General features: G+C 39.5%; 1 protein-coding gene across 1 annotated transcript; it reads right to left on the bottom strand.

Annotated features, from left to right (window-relative positions):
- Positions 1-2,643: 2,643 nt before the first annotated feature.
- Positions 2,644-23,334, bottom strand: LOC140737473 (calcium and integrin-binding family member 3-like). Its single transcript, XM_073063930.1, has 6 exons — positions 23,196-23,334; positions 19,245-19,279; positions 16,446-16,557; positions 16,087-16,231; positions 6,888-7,083; positions 2,644-3,415 (listed from the first exon to the last, which is right to left on the bottom strand). The coding sequence occupies exons 1-6, from the start codon at positions 23,244-23,246 to the stop codon at positions 3,394-3,396; spliced, it is 561 nt and encodes a 186-aa protein (XP_072920031.1). The 5' UTR covers positions 23,247-23,334; the 3' UTR covers positions 2,644-3,393.
- Positions 23,335-24,088: the final 754 nt, after the last annotated feature.

The raw sequence follows: 24,088 nt of genomic DNA on the forward strand, positions 1-24,088 counted from the left end.
CGGCATGAAATCTAAAACTTTGACAAACTTCTGTACTGTAGATGAGTAGTGGAGAGTATATTGAGTGGCTGTATCACGGCCTGGTATGGAAACACCAATGCCCTTGAATGGAAACTCCCACAAAAAGTAATGGATACAGCACAGTCCATAACAAGTAAAGCCTTCCCCACCACTGAGCACTATTGCAAGAAAGCAGCATCCATCATCATCGCTGCTGCTGTCAGGAAGAAGGTACAGGAGCCTCAGGACCTACACCACTAGGTTCAGGAACTGTTATTATCAGACTCTTGAACCAGTGCACAACCACTCAACTCCATGCATCCCATCACTGAACTGTATCCACAACCTACACCTCACCTTCAAGGACTCTTCATCTCATGCTCTTGATATTTATTTATTCTTATTATTTCTTTCTTTTTGTATTTGCACAGCTTGTTGTCTTTTGCACACTGGTTGAAGACCCAAGTTGGTATGGTCTTTGATTCTGTTATGATTATTATTCTATGGATTTATTGAATATGCCCACAAGAAAATGTATCTCAGGATTGTATATGGTGACATACACGTACTTTGAACTTTGTACTTGCAGTTTGCTGTCTTGTGCTCATTGATTGTTTGTCCATCCTGTTGGAATAGATCTTTCATGGGTTCTATTATGTTTCTTGGACTTACTGAGTGTGCCTTCAAGAAAATGAATCTCAGGGTTATATACGGTGACATGTCTGTACTTTGATAGTAAATCTACTTTGAACTTTTTGTTGAGCCTCCTCAGGGTAAAAAAAAACACATTTTTAAAATTGAGCTATTTGAGATTTAGATTAGACCTGTGTTTGGATCTTCCTCACTTCTGTTCCTGCCTGAGTGTGCTGGCTCCTTCCTGGGGTAAGTTGCAACTTGCGTTATTTGGCAGCAAAGACCACAGTAGATTATGTAATCACACTCTCATAACAGGCAGGGTAGTAGGTGATCAAAACACGAACCTTTTAAAGAAAAAAGGAATAGGAACAGACAGGAATGAGATGGCAGGTATCTGCAACTGCAGTAGAGTCTGTAATTGACTACGTGGTTACTTCATTCATTCATAGCCTTCTTAATACGGAAAAGGGGGGGGGGCAGTTTTGAAATAAAAACACCCTTAATTCACTTGTCATGTTGCAGCTGTACAAAACTTTCATCACATCACACTTAGAGACTGTACGATTCTAGTTGCTATGCTTAGGGAAAGGTGTGATAGCAATGGAGAGAATGCAGAAGAGATTCACCAGGATGTTGCCTGGAACCCAAGGGTTGCAAGTTCTAAGAACAGCTTGGATAGGCTGATGCATGATCTATTATGATTTATAATATATAAAGGATAGGATAAATAGTCCGAATCTTTTCCTCAGTGATTGAAAGGATTAACGTATGAGGAGCATTTGATGACTCCAAGCCTGTACTTGCTGGAGTTTAGAAGAATGAGGGGGATTTCATTAGAATTTATCAAATATTGAAAGACCTAGATAGAGTGGATATGGAGAGGATAAGACCATAAGGCCCAAGACATAGGAGCAGAATTAGGCCATTCAGCCCATCGAGTCTGCTCCACCATTCCATCATGGCTGATCCAGAATCCAATTTATAAGATGTTTCCATTAGTGTGGGAGTCTAGGACCAGGAGGAATTTCATTAGCCAGAGAGTGGTGAATCTTTGGAATTCATTGCATTACTAGAGACTATAAGTTTGCCAGCAAGATAGTTGGTAATGGGAGTCGAAAACCCCATTTTCCTAAACGCACCTGTGTCCCTGATCAGCAGCCATGTTTCCTTCAAGGATTCTGACGAGTACGGCCACAATTAGCATTGTTTCCATTGGTTTTAAGCAGCGATAGATTGTTCAATCACATTATAACATCCTTATTAACTGTACAGATGCAGTTGTGATCCTCACCGATGGTCTGAATGGCCTTATTCTGCTCCTCGTTCTTATTGGAAAATGGGACAGGTTTAAGGTGAGAAGGGTGAAATTTAAAGGAAATTTGAAGTGTAGCTTTTTCCACATGGAGGATGTTGAATTTCTGGAATAAACTGCCAGAGAGGAAGTGGAGGCAGGTACAAAACCAACATTTAGCAGGTGTTTGGCCTGGTAATTGAAGAGCACTACAGAGAAAAAAAATGAGGGCCTGGCCCTCTCTCTCTCACAAAGAAACTCCTAACCACACTTGATCAAATCAGAACCAACTGGGAAATACTTCAGTCATTTTTTTGAAAGGAAACGAGTAACATTGAGTGTCCAATACATTAAAGTGAAAATACATTAAAGTAAAAATACATTAAAATACAGTAAAGACATAGTGAAGTTTGGAAACAAAGGTTTGCCTTGATGTTGTTAGATTAAAAACATATAATCCATCTATTTTGGCTTCTATCTTCTTGCTAGTCTTGTGATACAACAATAAAGGAGCTGTTACCTAACGATAACACTAAGTCTCTATCAATTAATCAATTGAGGTTGGCTCTTGTTAAAAAAACTTAATATCCTCTCTCAACATCTTGAATTTATATTAAAACCTTAATAACTCATACACCAAGAGCTGAATTGAACTCTGAATGCAGAATTGAATGCAAGCAATTTTCTACATGGTTTTGCTAAGAATATAAACTTTCCAAGGTGCAAATCAGTGGTCTATCGAGACTAACAGAGGCCTACACATACTAAGAATATGTGTAGAATTCATGAACACATCAGCAAAATTCACAAATAGAAATAAAACTTAGTTATTTCATTGTATTTGACTAAATTTATTACATGTTCTAACAGTTTGGAAACCTCTTGATGGTGTGTGAGATGGAGAAATTAAATTTTAGTGAAAGGTTCATTAGAGACTATAATAATATAACAAAGAGGATCGTCTTTTTAAAACCAAAATCTCTCCAACGAACATATGTCCTTTCAGATCATGTTTATGGAAATCTTGTTCAATCGGACAATATGTACTGAATCATGTTTGCAAGCTTCCAACGTGCTGCGTTGGTGGTCATTCCAGCAGGACTTCTCAAAGTGATTACTGGATTCAGGGGCTCTCACTAGTATTCAAACTGAACAGGTGAGGAAGAAAACTGTAACATTCAATTTAAAAGCTCTTTCTGTTTGGCTTAATGAATTATTTCCAACAAATCTGCATTTCTCTGAAGGTTTTTTCTTTAATTCAAATACATCAGATGAGATGAAACAAAGACGGGAAATTCTAACTCAGATAATTAAGTGTCAATTAGTTTTAAATACTTAGACACATGTAATAGAAATCTTGCCTCAGAATATGGTCATGGAATACTTTCCAGCTGAAAAAAATGGTGCAGAGTAGCATTAGAAGTAAAGGTTTTATTGTGTAGCAGCCCCTCATGTACTTAAGCTCTTCAGATCCTAATGTGAAAAGTGCTGTTGAAAAATAAAAAGATTTTAGATTTTAATATTTAACTCTTTAGAAAGCATTACACATTCACTTGCTAATTTTACACATTTCATTAATCGTACAGAATGAGATAACATTGATACAGTGCTAATGCCCATTTACTGGGGAGTCTGGGACAAAACGGTATGACTTCAAGATTGAAGGACATCCATTTAGAACAGAGATGTGGAGAAACTACCTTAGTCAGAGAGTGGTAAATCTGTGGAATTTGTTGCCATGAGTGGCATTGGGTGCATTTAAGGCAGAGATAGATAGGTTCTTGATTAACCAGGGCATCAAAGGGTATGGGGTGAAGGCAAGGGAGTGGGGATGACTGGGAGTATTGGATCAGCCCATGATTGAATGGCAGAGCAGACTCGATGGTCCGAATGGCCTACTTCTGCTCCTGTACCTTAAGGTCATGTTCTTATTGATGCATGGGGCCAAACTTCCTGCTTTCTGGAAGTACAAGGGGTTCATTCTGTGAGCACTTCAATGATATTGTGAAATGCAGCCATAAATTCAGCTTCATTTATTTACCACATGTACATCGAACCATAGTGTCAATGTCTCATTTGCATTAACAGCAACTCGGTCTAAGGATTCAATGTTTGATTGGTGTTGAGATTGTTGACCCCATACAGGGGGTCCATATGGAATCTCAGGGTAGTATATGGTGACATATACATACTTTGATAATAAATTTACTTTGAAATTTGAACTTTGATGTCATGCAGAATTATAAAGTGACAGAATGAAATCAGAAGATTAAATAATGCATTAAAATCTTACTACCTCTTCTTTAAAGTGCCAGCAAATAGTGTAATTAAGTTACTTTCAGAACATTTCAGGCATAAAGAATTGATATTTAGATGTCTTATTTTTAAGTCGCACACCCAATATTCTTCCTTCACTTAACTCCTAAATCAGTCAAGCCAGCCTTACCTTCATTGACTTTTGAGAATATGATACTGAATTACAATTAAGATGCATAAATTTTGGGGTAATTCAACGGATGCTGCCCGACCTGCTGAGTTCCTCCAGCTTGTTTGTACGTGTTGATTTGACCACAGCAGCTGCAGTGTACTTTGTGTTTAAATTCTGGGGTAAGTTTTTTTTATACTAGTAGCATTAAAGTCTCAAGGAAGTTGTACAGCTGAACAGTTGTTTATGGAATGTTAGATGAATATTTTCTACGTTCTCCATCATGGGCACAATCCTCCCCACCATCAATGAAATCTTCAAAATGCAGTGCCTCAAGAAAGCTGTACCCTTCGGGGGAAAGCACTTTTCTCATTTCTACCAAAGAGAAGGTGCAGGAGCCTGAAGACGGCTCAATTATTCAGGGCCAGGTATTCCCCTCTGCCATCAGATTTCAAAGTTCAAATTTATTTTCAAAGTGTGTATGTCATTACAGCCTTGAGGTTCACCTTCTTGCAAGCATTCTCAAAACAAAAACAGAATAGAATTTACTAAAACACATACACACCGAACGGCCGCATGTCTAATTTGCAAAGGGGGACAGGTAATGCAAATCGGAAACAAAAACACAGTGAATGTGAACTGCAGAATCCCTGAAAGTGGGTGGAAATGTGCAGAGCCCATTCAGTGCTGAAGCAAGTGAAGCTGGTCCAGGAGTTCGCTGGCTGCAGGATAACATGGCACCCAAGACTCCTGCATATCCCGCCCATTGGTGGTAGCGAAAAGAGGAAGACTGGTCAAACGCAGGCAGACTGTGCTGAACACCGGTTTGCTTTCCACTCTCGTCCTCAACCATTTTAATCCTGCTCAACACTTTCATCGGTGCGGAGCAGTGAAGCCAAACACATCTTCTGCTCTCGGGCCTCAACGCAGTGCCCTCCCCCAGCGATGACCACCCCGGCCATACCTACACTCTCGAGAGTCTAGTTCGCTGAATCCCTCAGCAGATCACAAAAGTGCCAAATCGTTTAGTTGACTCAAAAATACAAACTTAAAAGGGAAATGACAGGATGCAGACAGAAGCAATCTCAGTTCAGAAGAAAATTTATATCTACTAGATCGTCGGCGTCATCTTGCATCTCTGAATGGTCCATGAACCTATAAACACTACCTTGATATTCCTTTCTTTAGTAGTTTATTTTTGTAATATATAATAGCTTTTTGTCTTTGCATTGTACTGCTGCCACAAAACAACACATTCCATGTCATTTTAGTCAGTAATAATATGCTTCTAATTTGAATCATTTTCTTCCTGAAGCTACAAATTAACCTGTTACATGAAATGCCTGTCTTAGCTCAGTGATACAGTACCTCAATTTAAGCCAATGTTAAAAAAAATGTTCAAGCTGACATTTGTGTGCATTCATGAAGAACAACAGCATTGACAAAGTTGCTAACTTCCACTAGATAAAATGCCAGACTGGGCTAATTTACTCTCTCTGTATTTTTTCTCCTCATTTTTATTCCAACCCCTCCCTAACCAATGACATGATTTTCAAACTGTACATCAAATTTCAGAGATAGGCTAATGGAGCTTCAACTTCTCAAGTCTCACAGCCGGTCTTGAGTGAAGCAACTCCTCCTACATTAAAAACATTGTCAATCCCCATGGTCATGGACTCCATTCTTCTATTATTGATTCATTCCTGGTCATGACTTCAGAATAAACTGGTATATTTGGAACTGTGCAGTTTTATTTAACCCCAGACATTTTATCCCATATCTTCTCCATCACAGAACAGTTTATCCACCAGCTCCCTTCACAAATTCTCTGCCTTCACTCTGCTTCAACCCATCTGCTGGCAAAACCCTCTTCCTTACCATTATCACTTTCAGACTCAAATGATGCAATGATTTCCTAAATGTTCTCCCATAGCATTGTGCACATCCAAAGCTGCATTTGCTGATCCATACTTGCATTTTAAAAGATATTGACTCGGATCCCTCTAAACCATTATCTCCATGTACTTGACTGAGTACCTTTTAAATGTTGTTAATGAGTCAATTATGGGCAAATTAGACCAGATTAGATGGGACTCTTGGTTGCTATGGAGCAGTTGAATTGAAGGGCCTATTTGCATGGTGTAAAACTCTATTGCTCTGTGACTCAATACACCTGCAGTCACCGGTCGATGTTTACATTGTGTTCCCCATGTCCCTTTGGAACTCTTGTTTAGATTTGGTTGTGATCTTAATTCTACTCCCATTCCTGGAAACATATTCATTTGATATTATTTTCTTCCCAAGTGGAGTTCCTGCATGGGGTCAACACCAAATCTGTGAATTACTCTCAGAATGTACTTACAGCCCCATTGGGACTCCTGGTACATCCAGAAAGATTTAGACAGGAAGGTTGACATCTTACATCAGTAGATGTGATATTACCAATGTTTAAAAATGCAATCATATTCTCTATGATTCATGAAATATGTAAAAATAAAAATAACAAAAACTTTCATTGATCGACTTTGAAATTACCTCACAAAATCTGGGGCACGGGTGATCATGTATTCAAAGTCAGCTAAAGACAGTTTCCCATCACCATCCAGGTCTCCTTCCTCCATGACTTTCTCACATATCAACTGACGTTCTTCACCCGACAGCTCCTTGCCTGTAAGCTTATTGAGCATTACCTCCAGGTCAGACTGGCAAATGAAGTTATCATGGTTGAAATCTATGCAAAATATGACACAACACAATGATTTGTTTGATTGTGTGCTGTTCCAGAAGGTAAATAAAACACTGACCAGACAAGAAAAATGGATTTTGGTCTGGAAAATGTGGAAGAGATTGAAGAAGACAAAGATTTCATCCAGTCTGAACTTCTGAAGTGAGTTTAGAATAATGAGTGAGCTTCACAGAGGGAGGTTTCAGAAATGAAGACAGCCATCTGGGAACGCATATCTAAAGCAAATTAAAAATTGAAATGACAATCACTGTAGCAATAAACAATAGTTGAGGAAACAAGGAAAGCTTGTTCCTCCGGCCTGAAGGAAAAAGATACGATAGATGGAGCCAAACATGGGATATGAAGTGACATCACTTTGGTAGGAAGCATGAGAAAAGACGAATATCAATTAATTTGTACAACTTTGAACTGGATGTCGGAGCAGGGAGTCAAGAGATTGTGTAACTGTGTCTCTGGTGAGGATAAGACATAGTAAACAGTTCATAAGTAAGCAGGCATGAACCATGGCTTTATAAATGTAAGTGTGAAGTACAAGAACATGGAATTTGTTCTAAATCACTGGTTAGTTTGCAGATTAACTCGGGGCAATTTAGCAGCATGGTTAAAGTCTAAGGGAGTGTGGAGTGGAGATTTGCTGCAATATAATCAAGAATTTCAACTTATATTTCAAGGAGAAACTAAAGAAAGTTGGGTTGTTTTCAATAGAACAGAGATTCGGAGCAGACTCAGTAATAAAAATACACAAGAGTTAAGCTGTTAGACAAAAAAGTAATATGAAGAATAATTTTGTTCTGATTGGCAAGATAACTTGGGAGTACGTTTATACAAATGTAATAATAATCTTTGAAAGGAAGTTGTAGAAATAGTTGAACCAGATTAATTTGCAAAGCCTTCTTTTATCCTCCACTCAGAGCCTGTCCTACCTCAGTAATTTCATTCCGGCTGGTCTGGGCTGAATTTTCTGCTCACAGATATTCCAAACACAACACAACACTCTGCTCTTCCATCACTGGTCCCTTTACCACAACCCTTGACTTCCCTCGTGGAATATTTCCTCCATTCCTACTTTAAGATCCTTGGCTTTGATTCCTGCTAGTCATTACTCTCAGTGGCCACTTTATTGGATACCTCCTGTACCTAATAAGGTGGCCACTGAGTGTATGTGTGTGGTCTTCTGCTGCTGTAGCCCATCCGTTTCAAGGTTCAAAGTGTTGTGCATTCAGAGATTCTCTTCTCTGCAGCACTGCTGTAACGCATGGTTATCTGAGTTACTGTCACATTCCCATCAGCTTGAACCAGTGTGGTCATTGTTCTCCGGCCTCTCTCATAACAGAGCATTTTCATCCACAGAAATGTGTCTCACTCGATGATTTTTGTCTTTCGCACCATTCTCTGTAAATTCTAGAGGCTGCTCTGCGTGAAAATCCTAAGAGATTGAATTGAATTTAATTGAATTGAATTGACTTTATTACTTACGTCCCTCGTATGCATGAAGAATAAAAATCTTTATGTTACGTCTCCATCTAAATATGTAATGTATAGTAATTTATAATAATTAGTATGTACAGGACAGTCAATATAACATAGAAATACAATTGTATCACTGTGAATTAATCAGTCTGATGGCCTGGTGGAAGAAGCTGTCCCGGAGCCTGTTGGTCCTGGCTTTTATGCTGTGGTACTGTTTCCCAGATGGTAACAACTGGATCAGTTTGTGTTCAGGGTGATTCGAGTCTCCAATGATCCTTCGGGTCCTTTTTACACACCTGTCTTTGTAAATGTCCTGAATCATGGGAAGTTCACATCTACAGATGTGCAGGGCTGTCCACACCACTCTCTGCGGAGTTCTTTGATTGAGGGAAGTACTGTTCCCATACCAGACAGTGATGCAGCCAGTTAGGATGCTCTCAATCATGCTCCTATAGAAAGTTCTTAGGATTTGGGGGCCCAAACCAAAGTTCTTCAACCATCTGAGGTGAAAGAGGTGCTGTTGTGCCTTTTTCATCACACAGCGCCTCTTTCACCTCAGATGGTTGAAGGAGTTTGGTATGGGCCCCCAAATCCTAAAATCTCTCTATAGGAGCATATGAGATCCTTGGTGATGTTTATGCTGAGGAACTTAAAGCTGTTCACCCTCTTAAACCCAGATTCATTGATGGGACTAGCCTGCCCCCATTCCACTTGTAGTCTACAACCAGCTCCTCTGTATTTGTGACATTGAGGGAGAGGTTGTTTTCTTGACACCACTATGTCAGGTTGATGACTTCTTCTCTGTGGGCTGCCTCAGTATTATTTGAGATCAGGCCAATCAATATAGTATTCTCAGCAAATTTAGTTAGCAGATTGGAGCTGTGGGTGGCGACACAGTCATAGCTATAGAGAGTAAAGGAGGGGGCTTAGGAAACCGCCCTGAGGGGCACCTGTGGTGAGGGGCAGAGGGGCAGAGGTGAGGAAGCCCACTCTTACCACCTGCCGGCAATCTGACAGGAAGTCCAGGATCCAGCTACACAAGGCAGACCGAGGTCTCTGAGTTTCTTGTTGACCTTGGAGGGAATTATGGTGTTAAATGCTGAACTGTAGTCCAAGAGCAGCATTCTCACATAAGCATCCTTCTTCTCCAGATGTGTAAGGACAGTGTGTAGAGCTATGGCTAATGTGTCATCCGTCAATCAGTTGTGTCGGTAGGCAAATTGTAGGGGGTCCAGTGTGGGTGGTAGCACGGTGCAGATGAAGTCCTTGACCAGCCTCTCAAAGCATTTGCTTATTGCTGATGTGAGTGTAACAGTACGCCAGTAGTTCAGACATGTTACCTTGGTCTTTTTAGGTACAGATCAACAGTTATTAAGATACTCAAACTACCCCATCTGGCACCAACAATCATTCCATGGCCAAAGTCACTTAGGTCACATTTCTTCCCCATTCTGACGTTTGGTGAGAACAACAAATGAACCTCTTGCCCATATCTGCATGTTTTTATGCATTGAATTGCTGCCACATGATCGGCTGATTACATATTTGCAATCACAAGCACATGTGCTTAATAACATTGTCATTGAGTGTACATAAACACTAAGTAAATATAAATTGTCTTAAATGGAGAAGTATTGTTACTGTTACTACATACAAAACTTAAATAACTAAACCTCATGCAGGGTTTCAAACTAAAGTGGCAACATTCCTTTCCTCCGACAATTGATGTTCAACCCACTGAGTTCTTCCAGCAGAATGGATTTTGTTACAGCAACCACTAACTTGATTTGGAGACTGAATTTCCTTTCCTGAGTCTGTTCATTGCTTGTTAGTGTCCTAGGTTTGCGGGGAGCCAATGTGATCTTAGCGCTCAAAGCAGGATTGTTAGGGGAATAATAACAAGGTTCTATAATGCAGTGGTTAGCACAGCGCTTTACAGTACTGATTACCTGGATTCAATTTCTACTGCTGTCTGTAAGGAGTTTGTACGTTCTCCCTGTAACTATGTGGGTTTCCTCCAGGTGCTCTGGTATCCTCCCACAGCCCAAAGGCATCTGGTTGGTAAGTTAATTGGTCATTGTAAATTGTCCTGCGATTAGGCTAGGGTTAAATTGGAGGTTGTTGGGCAGCGCACCTCGAAAGGCTGTTCTGTGCTGTATCTCAGTAAATAAATAACTAGAGTAGCAAAAATTATTTTATATCTATTGCTTTAATTTATTATCTTACTTTTTATTTTTATGTTATTAAACATTGGTTAGACTACAGTGGAGAAGTTTGTACTGCTCTGGTCACCACACTACTGGAAGGATATGGTAACAATAGAGAGAATGCGGAAGGACTCGCCAGGCTATTGCCTGGACTGGAGGGCTATAGATATAAGGAGAAGTTGGATAGGTTGGATTTATTCTCACTTGAACATGGGAAGTTAACAGATAACTTTATAGAGGGGCCTAGGTAGGATAGTTTGAATCTTGTACCCAGGGCAAGCTGAGGAGTTTAGAATAAGAGGACACAGTTTTAAGGAGAAAGTGGACATTTTAAAGGAGATCTGAGGGGTAAGATTTGGACACAGGGGTGGTGGTTATCTGGAACAAGTTGCCAGAGAAAGTAGTGGAGGCAGATACATTTATAGCATTTGGGCAGATACTTAGATAGGAAATACACAGAGGAACCAGGCTTAATGTAGGCAAATGCAATTAGCACAGATAAGCACCATGGGTGGGACAAACAAGCTGGTGAAAGGGCCACATATCTGTGATTATACTGTATAATTACAGCATAGTGCTGGCTCCCAGCAGACCAATCTCAGTAGCATCATTCCCTACCTCTGTTGACTGGTGCTTTGGCACTGTAATGATTCCAGTGAACGCAGGATAATGGAATGTGATTGGGATTTTTATGGCATGATCAATTTATGAAACGTGACACAGCTAATATATTACCTTAAACACAAGAAATTCTGCAGATGTTGGAAATCCAAAGCAACTCACACAAGATGCTGGAGGAACTCAGCCGGCCAGGAAGCATCTATGGAAATGAACAAACAATGGATGTTTCGGGCCCAGACCCTTCTTCAGGAATGGAAAGGAAGGGGAACGATGCCAGAATAAAAAGGTGGGGGAAGGGGAACAAGGATAGCTAGAAGGAGATAGGTGAACCCAGAGGGCTAGGAAAGATAAAGGGCTGGAGAGGAAGGCATCTGATAGGAGAGGGGAGTGGATCACAGGAGAAAGAGAAGGAGGAGGGGTCCCAAGTGAAGGTGATAGGCAGGTGAGAAGCGGTAAGAGGCCAGAGTGGGGAACGGGAGGGGGGAGGAAATATTATTTTACCAGAAGGAGAAATCGATATTCATGCCATCAGGTTGGAGGCTACCCAGTCAGAATACAAGATGTTGCTCCTCCATCCTGAGGGTGGCCTCATCATGAAACAAGAGGAGGCCATGGAGCAACATGTTGGAACAGGAATCGGAATTAAAGCATTGGGCCACCAGGAAATTCTGCTTTTGGTGGATGGAGCCGAGGTGCTCGTTGAAGTGGTTTCCCCCAGTTTATGACGGGCCTCACCACTGTAGAGGAGGCTGCATCAGGAGCACCGGATGCAATAGACGACCCCAGCAGATTCACAGGTGAAATGTTGCCTCACCTGGAAGGATTGCCTGGGACCCTGGATGGAGGTGATAGGGAGGCGAATGAGCAGTTGTAGCATTTTGGCCGCTTGCAGTGGTAAGTACCAAGAGGAAGGTTAGTGGAGAAGGATGAACGGACAAGGGAATCACGGAAGGAGCAATCCCTGTGGAAAGCAGAGAGGGGTGGGAAGTAAAGATATGTTTGGTGGTAGGATCCCTTTGGAGGTGGCAGAAGTTGCGGAGAATGATGTGTTGAATGCAGAGGCTCATGCAGTGTTAGGTAAGGACAAGAAACTGTTAAGGTGGCAGGAAGATGGGGTGAGCGCGGATGTACAGGAAATGTAGGCAACGCGGGTGAGGGCAGCATCAATGGTGGAGGAAGGGAAACCCTGTTACCTTTCATCTTCTGAACTGAAGACTAAAGCATATGCTAATGGGAAAATCAAGCATTACAAGATATAACAATAGCTTTGAGAAGATCATTTAGTAACCAGTTCCCTGTAAACCTTGCCAATATATTTCAAATGCCAAGCCAAGAATCTTGAAGTTCCAAGCAACTTTTGTTACAACTTTCTAACAAGCTGTACGTATAACTAATATCAAATAAGAGAACTTACTGTTCTAGTATTAAGTCACCATAGTATTCATCAACTGAGTCAGTAACCGAATCCAGTGGAGTTTGTTTTGAAAAGATGACAATAAGAAACTATAAAATTCAACATTTGATTTATGGTGAGTAGGAGTCCGTGTATTTTCTTGTCTTTGGCTCTATTGAGTTTCATATTCACAATTCAGGAAAAAAAACTCCATTTAGACATCAATGGCTAATCATGTACAGCTTGCGTATACTGCATGTGGATATTTTGTTAACTTATTAATCTGCTTTAGATTCATATCAGAATTAGACACCATAGATTTAGGTGTGAGGGAAGAGATCTAAAGGGGATTCTTTGAAGATTTAAATAAATTCTTGTATTTTGAGGCTCTACTCACTGGTCTCTCCGCTCTCCACTATCGGAAAATCCTTTCCACGGCCACTCTATCTAGACTTTTCAATGTTCAATATATTTAAATGAGACCCCCCCCCCTCCCATTCTTTTAAACACCAGAGTGTATAGGCTCAGAGCTATCAAGTGCTTCTCTTTCATTCCTACGGTCATTCCCATAAAACCCCCTTCAAAGTCAGCACATCCTTTTTTACATATGGGGCTCAAAATGGCTCAGGATACTCCAAATGTAGTCTGAACAATACCTTATAAAATCTCAGCATTACATACTTGGTTTTATATTCGAATTCTCTTGAAATGAATGCTACCATTGTATTTGTCTTCCTTACTACTGACTCAACCTGCAAGCTAACCTTTAGGGAATCCTGCACTAGGACTTCCAAGTCCCTTTGTGGCTCCAATTTCTGAATTTTCTCCCAACGTAGAACAAAACTTATGCCTTTAATCCTTCTACCAAAGTGCATGGCCATACACTTCCCTACAGCTTAGCTGGATATCTTGATCAGGATGGATCAGCAGAGTTAAAGGGCCTGTTTCTATGCTGGGTAATTCTGTGACTCTACAACTCTGTAACATCAGCTGGTACGGAGTGTGATTTGTAGGAAAAACATGAAAATGTAAATATGAATCTATGTGCTTCCTTATTTAGGCTTCATGTCTCAGAGATATATTTCAAATAATCATCTTGAGCATTTAATTTACTGATGGCATTTGTTTCAAGTAAATTATTACTATAAATATATCCTCTTAATGTGAACGTTTTAATGATAGATTTGCTCCATGATTTCAGATGGGATTCTCTCACCATTTTAAAAAAATGTATTTTCTGATCATTTCAATAGTTGGAAAGGATTAATGATCTTTGTTCCATCATGCCTGCTGCTTTATCAGGCTGAAAACTGTTTTGGTTGAATTAATCTCCTTGCATTGATCAGTTCTGGGAAGTGAATACCAGCTACACTGGCAAGAAAAATGAAGGAGAAAGTTATGGGGAATGTGAATGAAAGATTGGAGATTGTCAGTAGCTTTTGTGTCACAATCAAAGGGATCAGACTGTTAACTGTTCATCATGGAACATCTTGCTTCTCTGTTTTGTTGGCAGTTATTTATTGTGTCTGAAGTGAACTGAAGACTCCAGTTACATTTTAATGAACAGATTTTTATGGTGTTAGAGAAAATTGTTTTTAAGGTTTACATAACAAAATGCTAGCAACAAAGATTTATATTCAGGCTACAACTTTGTCTGCTAATCATTTTTATGATGTGGAATTTTTACCTTCATATTACAAAGTTCAGTTGCAGAACTTAGTATCAAACATCTCATCGAGAGGTGTTACTACATGCTTCAGGCTATGGAATGTTGAATGTTGCAATCCTGCATACATCTCCACCTTTACCTTTCCCACCCACCAGGCTTCACCTATCATCATCTAAGTTTCCTTCTTCCTCTCCTCCCCACCACTTTTTTATTCTGGCATCTTCCCCCTTCCTTTCCAGTCCTGAACAAGGATCTCAGCCTGAAACATCGACTGTTTGTTCATTTCCACACATGCTGCCTGACCTGTTGAGCTCCCCCACCATTTTGTGAATATTTCTTTCAATTCCCGCATGATTTGTGCCATAACTGCTGAAGGAGCAATTTTACGGGGCAGTGTTAAATGAACGATTGTGTCATCTATATTGTTAAGTTGTATAATAAATACAAATGATAAAGGCACAAAGGCCATGCATTTCTGAAGCATGATTTTTTTTTTGGAAGAGAGGGATCTTGCGGTCCACGTCCATAGATCCCTGAAAGTTGCGTGCAAGTTGATAGGGCGGTTAAAAAGAAATATGGTCTATTGGCCTACATTAGCCGGAGAGTGAGTTCGAGAGCCATGATGTACGGTTGCAGCTCAATATGGCTCAACCTCACTTTGAATGTTGTGTTCAGTTCTGGTTGCCTCATTATAGGAAGAATGAGGAAGCTTTAGTGAGAACGTAGAGGATAGTTACCAGAAGGCTGTCTGCATTAGAGAGCATGCCTTATGAGGAAAGATTGAGCAAACAGGGGCTTTTCTCTCTGGAGCAAAGGAGGATGATTCACACACTCACCGATTCAGAGGCAGTTCCTTTCCCTCTGCTATCCGATTCCCAAATGGACGTTGAACCCATGAACACTACCTCATTTCTATTATTTCTGTTTTTGCACTATTTTTAATGTAACTAATTAATATACATGTATATACTTACTGTAATTGATTCACTTATTTTTCTATATTATCATGTATTACATTGTACTGCTGTCACTAAGTTAATAAATTTCATGATATATGCTGGTGATATTAAATCTGATTCTAATTTGATTCTGAGGATGAGAGGTGACTTGATAGAGGTTTATAAGATGATAAAAAGCACAGATAGAGTGGACAGCTAGCACCTTTTCCCCAGAGCTGAAATGGCTAAAATGAGGGGGCACAACTTTAAAGTGATTGTAGGAAAGTTTAGGGCAGAGTCAGAGGTAGGTTTTTTTAATATAAACACAAAGAGTGGTAGGCGTGTGTACCAGAGATGTACTCGGGCCATTTAAGAGTCTCTTAGAAAGGTACATGTATGATAGAAAATTGTGAGAGGGAGGGGTTACCGGTAGATTGATTTTAGAGTAGTTTAAAAGGGTGACACAACATTGTGGGTCAAAGGGCCTTTATGGTGTGGAAATAAAATATGCTCTAATAGCATAGCTTTCTTCTTCCTGATTTTACATCAGCTGACTTCCATTCCTTGGGCAACACCACTATCTTCATTTTAATTTGAGACTGGTGAGAATATACTATACAACAAATTTAATTTTCAATTAACAGTTAAGTATAAAACTCTAAAATGATGCTGAGGATACAGTTCTCTTACCGTAAATTTTAAATGCATAATATGCCTTTAAACTGTTGGGTGCCATGTCACTTAAGGCAGAGAACATATTTAGAAACTCATTAAATGTCATGACGCCCTGCTCATCTGAAAACACTTCAAGAAGCTCTTGATGAAAGGGGTTTTCCTGGAGGGGAAAAAAAGAGGGAATAATTATAATTTCTATTGTTTAACATTTGTACAGAATGCTTCAGGAATAGAATTTACCTCCTCTCATTCTCACTGGATAATCGTGTTATTATGAGCCAGTCTCAGAAAGCTCTGGCACTGGGTATCAGATTGCTCACCAAGTAAAAGAACCACGTCCTTTTTGCCATCACTAAACAGTCCTAGATTCATACCTTCAATTCAGGCATCTTGCTGATGAGTTGCAGAGGTAGCTTGATATCTTTAATATCATTGAATTGCCAAGGGACATTCTGTGATACCAATGCACGGAATCTATGATATAGTCTGAAAGAGTACAGAAATTCAACAAAGCTGCAGGGAAATGGATTAACTTTCTTTGTCTGTTAAAAATAATGATGAGCAATGGTTAAATGAATGCCTCCAAGAGGATCACAACCTTGTTGTAGCTTGGAGGCTTGTGTGCCTCAATGACCCAGAGAGCTATGTTGGCTGGAGTCAGAGCTTTGTGATTTAGTTCATTGTAGGGTCCCCCATGCCAAACAGATCAAAGGACAGAGTTCAAACTAAGAGAGGTCCACCGGTCCTCCAGGTTTAGGGGTCCAGATCAGGTCTAACAACCCTGACTGGCAAGACATAGCTGTTCTGGGAACAGCAATAAAGAATCCTTCTACATCTGAGTTCAACAGTATTCCTGAGTCTCCACTCAAGACCTGCTTGACTGACAGTAGTGAAAACCAAAAGGAAGCCTTGAACACCGCACAGATGGAAGACCTGCATTGCTGCCCTAAATGCCAGTGTGTAATACTGTGTAACTCTGTGTAAGGTTAAGTGAATGGGGGAAATTATCAGAGAAGTTTTTCCATAAAATATTTTAATGGGAAAGTGGAAATAATTGTGATATAAAAGCATATGGATGGAGTAAGAAACAGGATATAGAGGCAATAGGCCTGAGGATTGGGAATATTTCAGAATTCACCATAGAAGTCTGGGAAAATAGAAAACAAGAATAACTTAGCATGAACAATATAAAGCACCTCAGGAGATGTAAAATGGGATTTGCAAAAGTTAATACTGGGTGCCTCACAGAATGAGATAGGAGAAAGAAAATAGCCAACAAAAAAATACATTTTTTTGGTTGATCTTCACAGGATAAGGCATTGAAAACATCCTAGAAATAATGGAGGACTGTAGATCTGGAGTAAATGAGAAGCTGAAAAAAATTAGCATTAGCAGTAAAAAATGTAGTGTCAGACAAAGTAATGCATCCCAAGGACCTGCAACCTAAGGTTTTGAATGAGGTTGTTACCTTCCAAAATTCCATAATTTTAGGATGGTCCCAAAAGGTGGGAAATAATAAATACATTCCCAAGTGTAGAGGGAGATCAGAGAGAAAAAATGGATCAGTGAGCCAATTAGCTTGACACTAATAGCAGAGAAAATTTTGAAATGTATTATTAAGGAAGTGATAACAAGGAACTTAGAGTACAGGATTGGGCAGTCAGCATGAATTTAAGGCACATTATATTTGATAAAGCTATTAGATTTCTTCTAAGATGGTAACCAGAAGAATGAATAAATGAGAACTAATGTTTGTGTGTATTTGGACTTGTGGAAATTCTTGCAGAGTTCCCAGATAAAAGCACATAGATTTTGAGGTAACATATGGCGCAGATTGAAGATTAATTAGCAGAGAGAAAATGGAGAATGGGAATGATCAGGTCACCTCTGGGTTGGGAGGCTGCCACAGGAATTGGTGCTGGACCTCCAGCTTTCAAGACATATTAATGATTTAGATGAGGTGATCAAATGAAGATAACAATACAAGGTTTGTTGATAATACAAAGCTACATAGAGGTTCCATGGATGGGAGGGGTTTAGAGGGATGTGATCTGGGTGCAGTAAATGGGTTTAGGCAGGTGATCAGGTTGGCATGGATTAGATGGGCTGAAGGGCCTGTTTTAGTGCTGTAGTGCTCTATGATTTTATAATGGCACCACAGAAATCCCCTCACCAGACTGCAGGTTCAAGCCTCCTTCCACCACTATCACCTTCTCAAGGGCAGTTAGGAAAGGAAGTAAATGCTGACATCACTAGTGATTCCCATATCCCATAAATATTTCTTTTAAAAAAGCCAAGCCATATTTATTGTGTTTGTGAATGTGTGGAATTATTGATATTGTGCTGTCACGCAATTCCTATCTTACTCTGTTTAATGGATGCTGATATTCAATGTGGCAACATTGAATAGTACAAAATAGTCACAAAAATGAAATTTACACTGAAAATCTATGAACAAGCATTTCTATTTAAATGGTGCCTTATGTTCACTTTATTCTTGACAACCTTAGAATCATAGAATTATAGAACAGTACAATGCAGAAACAAGCCCATCCAGTCCATGCCAAACTATTATGTTGCCTAGTGCCATCAACCAGCATCTGGACCATAGACCACTATACCCCTCCTATCCATGTACCTATCCAAATTTCTTTTAAATATTGAAATTGAACCCGCATCCACCACTTCTACTGGCAGCTTGTTCCACACTCTCACCACCCTCTGTGTGAAGAAGCTCCCCTCCATGTTTCCCTTAACCCTAAAAGACCTCATTTTCAAACTGAAACTGATGTCTTCAGACAACCTGACCCGCTGTTCTGGCTGTAACCTCAAAGCATGTTAGGCTCTTTGCTGTACAGGGACACCATTTAGCTCTCACATAGTTACAGTCACATTGGTGGAATGGTAGTGGAACAGTCATCATAACACTTTACAGGAGTTTGTACGTTCTCCCTGTGACCGCGTGGGTTTCCTCTGGGTGCTCAGTTTTCTCACACATTTCAAAGTTGTACTGGTTAGGATTAGTAAGTTGTGGGTTTGCTATGTTGGGACCAGAATCAGGGTGGCTGCAACCAGCACATCCTCAGATTGACACAATATGACACATTTCACCATATATTTTGATGTTTTGATGTACAGTACATATGAAAAATAAATCTAATCTCTTAATTTACCTCATAATTTCTTTCCTTGTGAAGACAGTACAATCCTTGAAATAGAAAAGAATATTTTAGTTGCCTTGTTTTAAAGATCTGTCCTACATAAACATGCAGAAACTTGTCAATTACATTGACTCCAATCTTAGGATCGTTCACCAGGCTATCTAACACTTAGTGCTGTGAAAAGTCAAAACTGAATGACCAGTGTTGCCTCATTTTAATTAGTTAGCTGGTGAATCGCGGCAGAGAAGGCCACCTGTGAAGTGCCGTAACTCATAGGAGCTGCAGAGTATTTCTGGAAGCATTGCCAGCTAGATAAACCCATGGTGTACATCCTTAGTACAAGGGGACATAGTTTTAAGGAGATTGGTGGAGAGTATAGTGGGGTGGAGTCAGAGGTATGTATTCTTACACAGAGAGAGATAGGTGCATGGAATGACCTGCCAGGAGTGGCAGTAGAGGTAGATACATTCGAGAGTGTTAAGAAGCTCTTTGACAGGCATGTGCATGAAAGTAAAATGAAAGGCTACGTGGGAGGGAAAAGTTAGATTGATCTTAGAGTTGGTTAAATGCTCAACACAACATTGTGAGTTAAAGAGCCTGTATTGTACTGAACAGTACTGTCGATGTTATCAGAGTTAGAGTCTCACTGTGACGCATCTGTGAGGCTGTGGGTTACGTGAGCAATGGCATTCAGGCGTTCCTACCTAGCAACAGCAAAGACGGAATGGATGAATGCCAGAAAAGATGGGTCAGGCAGACAGTGCATGAATCCCCCAACTGTATATTACTCTTGTTGTATTCACCTCTGAATAGAGTTGAGTTTACAGTTCTTGTGGGTTACAGCCAGATCCAATGCCGATAGGTCCATTGCCTGGGTTAGTTATACAAAGGGAAATGAGGCAATTAGAAAGGCTGGAGTGCTGGAGGGGTGTATAGTGTCATAGAGTCATATAGTGCTGCAGGATGAAGCAGGCCCTTTGACCCATCTAGTCCATGCTAAAGTGTTATCCTGCCTAGTCTCATCAACCACCAGCAGGACTATAGCCCTGCATGCCCCTCCCATCCATATACATCTCCAAGCTGCTCTTAAACGTAGAAGTTAAGACTGGTATTGCTGCTACATAACCATAAGATGGCATTTTAATTCTGCAGTACCAGTGTCAAGGATATTGCCGAGCAGCTGAAGAATGTTGTATGCCAAAGAAAGATCTGGTTCTGAAAGCAGATTTTGGGAAATCGGGTAAGAGTAAAATGGTGGATCTCAAAGTAGGAATCTCTGGAGTTCAGACTGCCCATCCAAGTGCCAATTATCACAGAAAAAAGGAGCTTGTGGTTGCAGCAAAAAGGACTTTAGACTCCTAGGAGGACGGACTTGTACAAAATAGACAAGTTGCACTTCGTTGGGTCAGGGACAGAGTAGTTTACGATTACTGAAGACTGATGCAGTGACTCAACCTGAAATGTCAGCTTACACCCTTTGCTTCCAATAATGTTGGTTGACCCACCGAATACTTTCAAGAGTTCTGACTTGTTTTTGTTCAATATTACAGTCAGTGAGGGTACTTGCAAGGGCTAGGAACCTGGATGTGGAGTCAGAAGGGTGAGAAAGTGGAAACGGAGTTAATCAGCAAGTTTGGAAGGATAACAAAATAAAGATTAGGAAAAAGACAAATAAATTTGGTAATAATAAATGGTAATAAAAAATTACTTTGAACTTTGGTACCGACTATAATAACAGTACTTAGTAAATAGGTGGATGAATTTAGGACATAGAAAATGTGCTTAAGTCTGATATTACAGGTATTACTGAAACATATCTTAAGGAAAGGAGGAATTCCAATCTGATGTTCCTCATTACGGGGAAAGAGAAGAATGTGACTTTAGTTAGTGGATTGGGTAGAGAGGTGATGTATTGGTTATTGGAACAACTATAGCTGTGAAACTGTAAGATTCACCTCACTTGGAGCTTCCATTCTGTTCCTAGCCTTAATTAATCTGTGGAGTGTGCCTCTAAGTGGAGCATTATCAGGACCTGGCATTACAGAATAACGATTACTGCCATTTGTAAACCATATATCTGCATTAAAGGATTGTTTATTTTATCTTGCTACCCAGACACACATAAGAGACACTTCAGAGTGTACAAACACCACATATTATATTTCCCAATTTGCTAACTCAACCACTAAGAATGAGCTGCATTAGAATATCTTAATGTAATAAAAACAAGTGTAAAGTTCTCAGAAGGAGATCATCTTTCAGGTATGATTCTTCATCAGCTATATTGCTTAAAATTGCATTTTATATATATTCAATTTAAGTTTGTAAGTTGGATCTTAAGCTTTAAATGCATTTTCATGTAATGCAATAATATTATTTATCAATTGAGTTTTTGCCATAAATCTATTCCATTGCTGCCACCTACTGTCCAATAAATGCCTTCTTACTAATTAGGTCCTGCACTGAATTCTAGATTGTGCTTTGGCGAATTTAATTATTTCTCAGAAGTTGCTAGGAATATAAAATGGAATTATGAGCACTAGCCATAAAAAGTGCTGAAACAAACCATCAACAAGACGATAATGAACAAGATATGCGGTGAGTTGGATAACCTGTGTGGCCTTAAACGCACAAAACAACAAAGTTTGGCGCTAACCTCTACATGAGACACTGATGGCTTTCCACCATAAAAATAGATCACACCCTTGGCAGCAAATTAAGGCTGATATTTGACAATATAAGCAGCATTTACAAAGTAAGATTTCTGTGTGGGCAACGTCACAAACCTCTCTTGAAACTTTGACCACTTGCAAGATTGAAACTTCAAAGGCCTGGGTGATGGGGTTTATGGGTTTATAATTTATAGGCAATCATTTTTTATTTCACTTCTGCACTCATTTTTTCATTCTCAGCATCTAATCTTCCTGTCGTTAGATTGCAATGCTTAGGTCAAATTAGCATGAGCGCAAATGAAAACAAATGCATAAAAAGTGAATAAACCAAAATGGAAGGATATGTTTGTAAAGTCAACTCATCTCCCACCCATTAACACAACATCATTCTGGCAAGAAGGTCACTGGCAGGAGACCTTACCAATGAGTGTACATCCCTTTAACTAAAAGTAATCTTCTACAAATTTTAAGCAATTAAAAGCAATTTTAAGAGTTATACCTGAATAAGAGTCATTTTCAGATGATTGCAAGCTTATGTTCTGTTGTTAGTCACCTGTGAATTTTATTTGGAGTCACAATAGCTCCTTGTTTACATGAGAGACAATTATCACACTGTCAACACTGTCAACAATGTGATCATGTAAATTCAGTGATATACATTTTGTGTGCACTTACTGAGGAATGGTATTTGCATTATAACAGTTGCTATAAAAGTAAGAAATTCCTTTCCCAATATCTCATAGATCTAAAAACTATATTCCCCACCTCCCCACAACATTAAAATATTATTTGCATTCATTCCTTCGACAGCATTTGGAGGAATCTGTGACACATCTAACATCCCCTTCTTTTAACAGATCTACGGCTATTTAAATTCTGATAATGTGCTCTGGCTGAAATGTTTCACAATATTTCCTTCCATCATTTTCTGGCTAGCCATCTGCTGCTCATTCACTTCATCCATAGAATGACTTAACCTGTACTTAAATTCTCAAGTTTCTCCAAAATCAGAGAGATTAAAAATGGTTAAACCTCAAATCAATAGTCATTACTTCTGTAAATAATCCATACCCTATTGTATATCATTCTTTAGTGACATTAAAATGATTTTTCTTTGCATGCTTTTAAAGTAGAATTTTACCGAACATTACCTAGCATATGACATCGAAACTGGAATAATTTTAATAGATTCTCTTCTATTATAACATTACAAATTAGTACATTTCAATGCACCATTAAGAATAATAACCTTGTATATTTTTACATTATATAATCTCTTCCCTGGACTTACCTGATATTCATCTAGCTGTTCTTCAGTAAATATACTTTGGTTATTTCCCATTCTCAAATAATATTGAAGCTTGTGTTATATTATTTTACGTTCAATTTTTTTTTGAAAAGCAACATCAACAAGACTCAGTCAGACTTGCCAGAATGATCTCGCCTTTGACTAAAGCAATTTCAGTCTAATATTCTATTCGATGAGGAAAAGGGCTGGGCAAATGTTAATGGCTCCTGCAAACATCATGCAAGTGTTTTCTAAATCAATTAGCTCATTTACAGAGTGCCAGCTGCAGATTGTCTTTCACATGAAGTATTATTTTGTTTTATTGTTTGGTTGACATTTGCCAGCACTAAAAAGTATTATGTCATTTTTTTGTGTGGAAAGTACAGTTATACTGCGAATGATAAATTGTGGACCACTGCAGAGCTCTTCAGTGTGAATAAAGAATTAAAAGTTTGCAATGATACTTACTAAATCTGAATGTTATTTTTTTGTAAGGCAATTAAATGAGCTGAATAAATATAAGTAGAAAAATAATAAACAAGAGAAAATCTGCAGATGCTGTAAGTCTGAGCAACACACACAAAATGCCAGAGGAACTCAGCAGGCCAGATAGCATCTATGAAAAAAGCACATCTGACGTTTCAGGCCGAAACCCTTTGGCAGGACTGGAGAAAAAAAACTGAGCGTGTAGACTTAAAAGGTGGAGGGAGGGGAGGGAGAAACACCCAAGCAATAAGTGAAACTTAGAAGGGGAGGGATGAAGTGAAGAGCTCGGAAGTTGATTGGTGAAAGAGTCAGAAGGCCATGGAAGAAAGAAAAAGGGGTGAGGAGCACCAGAGGGAGGTGACGGGTGGGCAAGGAGATGAGGTGAGTGAGGGAAAAGGGAATGGGAAATG

Source organism: Hemitrygon akajei, chromosome 13 (assembly GCF_048418815.1).
Source record: "Hemitrygon akajei chromosome 13, sHemAka1.3, whole genome shotgun sequence".
Classification (NCBI taxonomy): domain Eukaryota; kingdom Metazoa; phylum Chordata; class Chondrichthyes; order Myliobatiformes; family Dasyatidae; genus Hemitrygon; species Hemitrygon akajei.

Bases quoted from the DNA above. Each gene is read 5' to 3' on its own strand.
- LOC140737473 (XM_073063930.1), bottom strand. From the start codon at position 23,246: ATGGGAAATAACCAAAGTATATTTACTGAAGAACAGCTAGATGAATAT. The intron at 19,280-23,195 runs GTAAGTCCAGGG...TTCTATTTCAAG, and splicing joins AACAGCTAGATGAATATCAG to GATTGTACTGTCTTCACAAG. The intron at 16,232-16,445 runs GTATGAATCTAG...TTTCCCCTCCAG, and splicing joins GCAAGATGCCTGAATTGAAG to GAAAACCCCTTTCATCAAGA.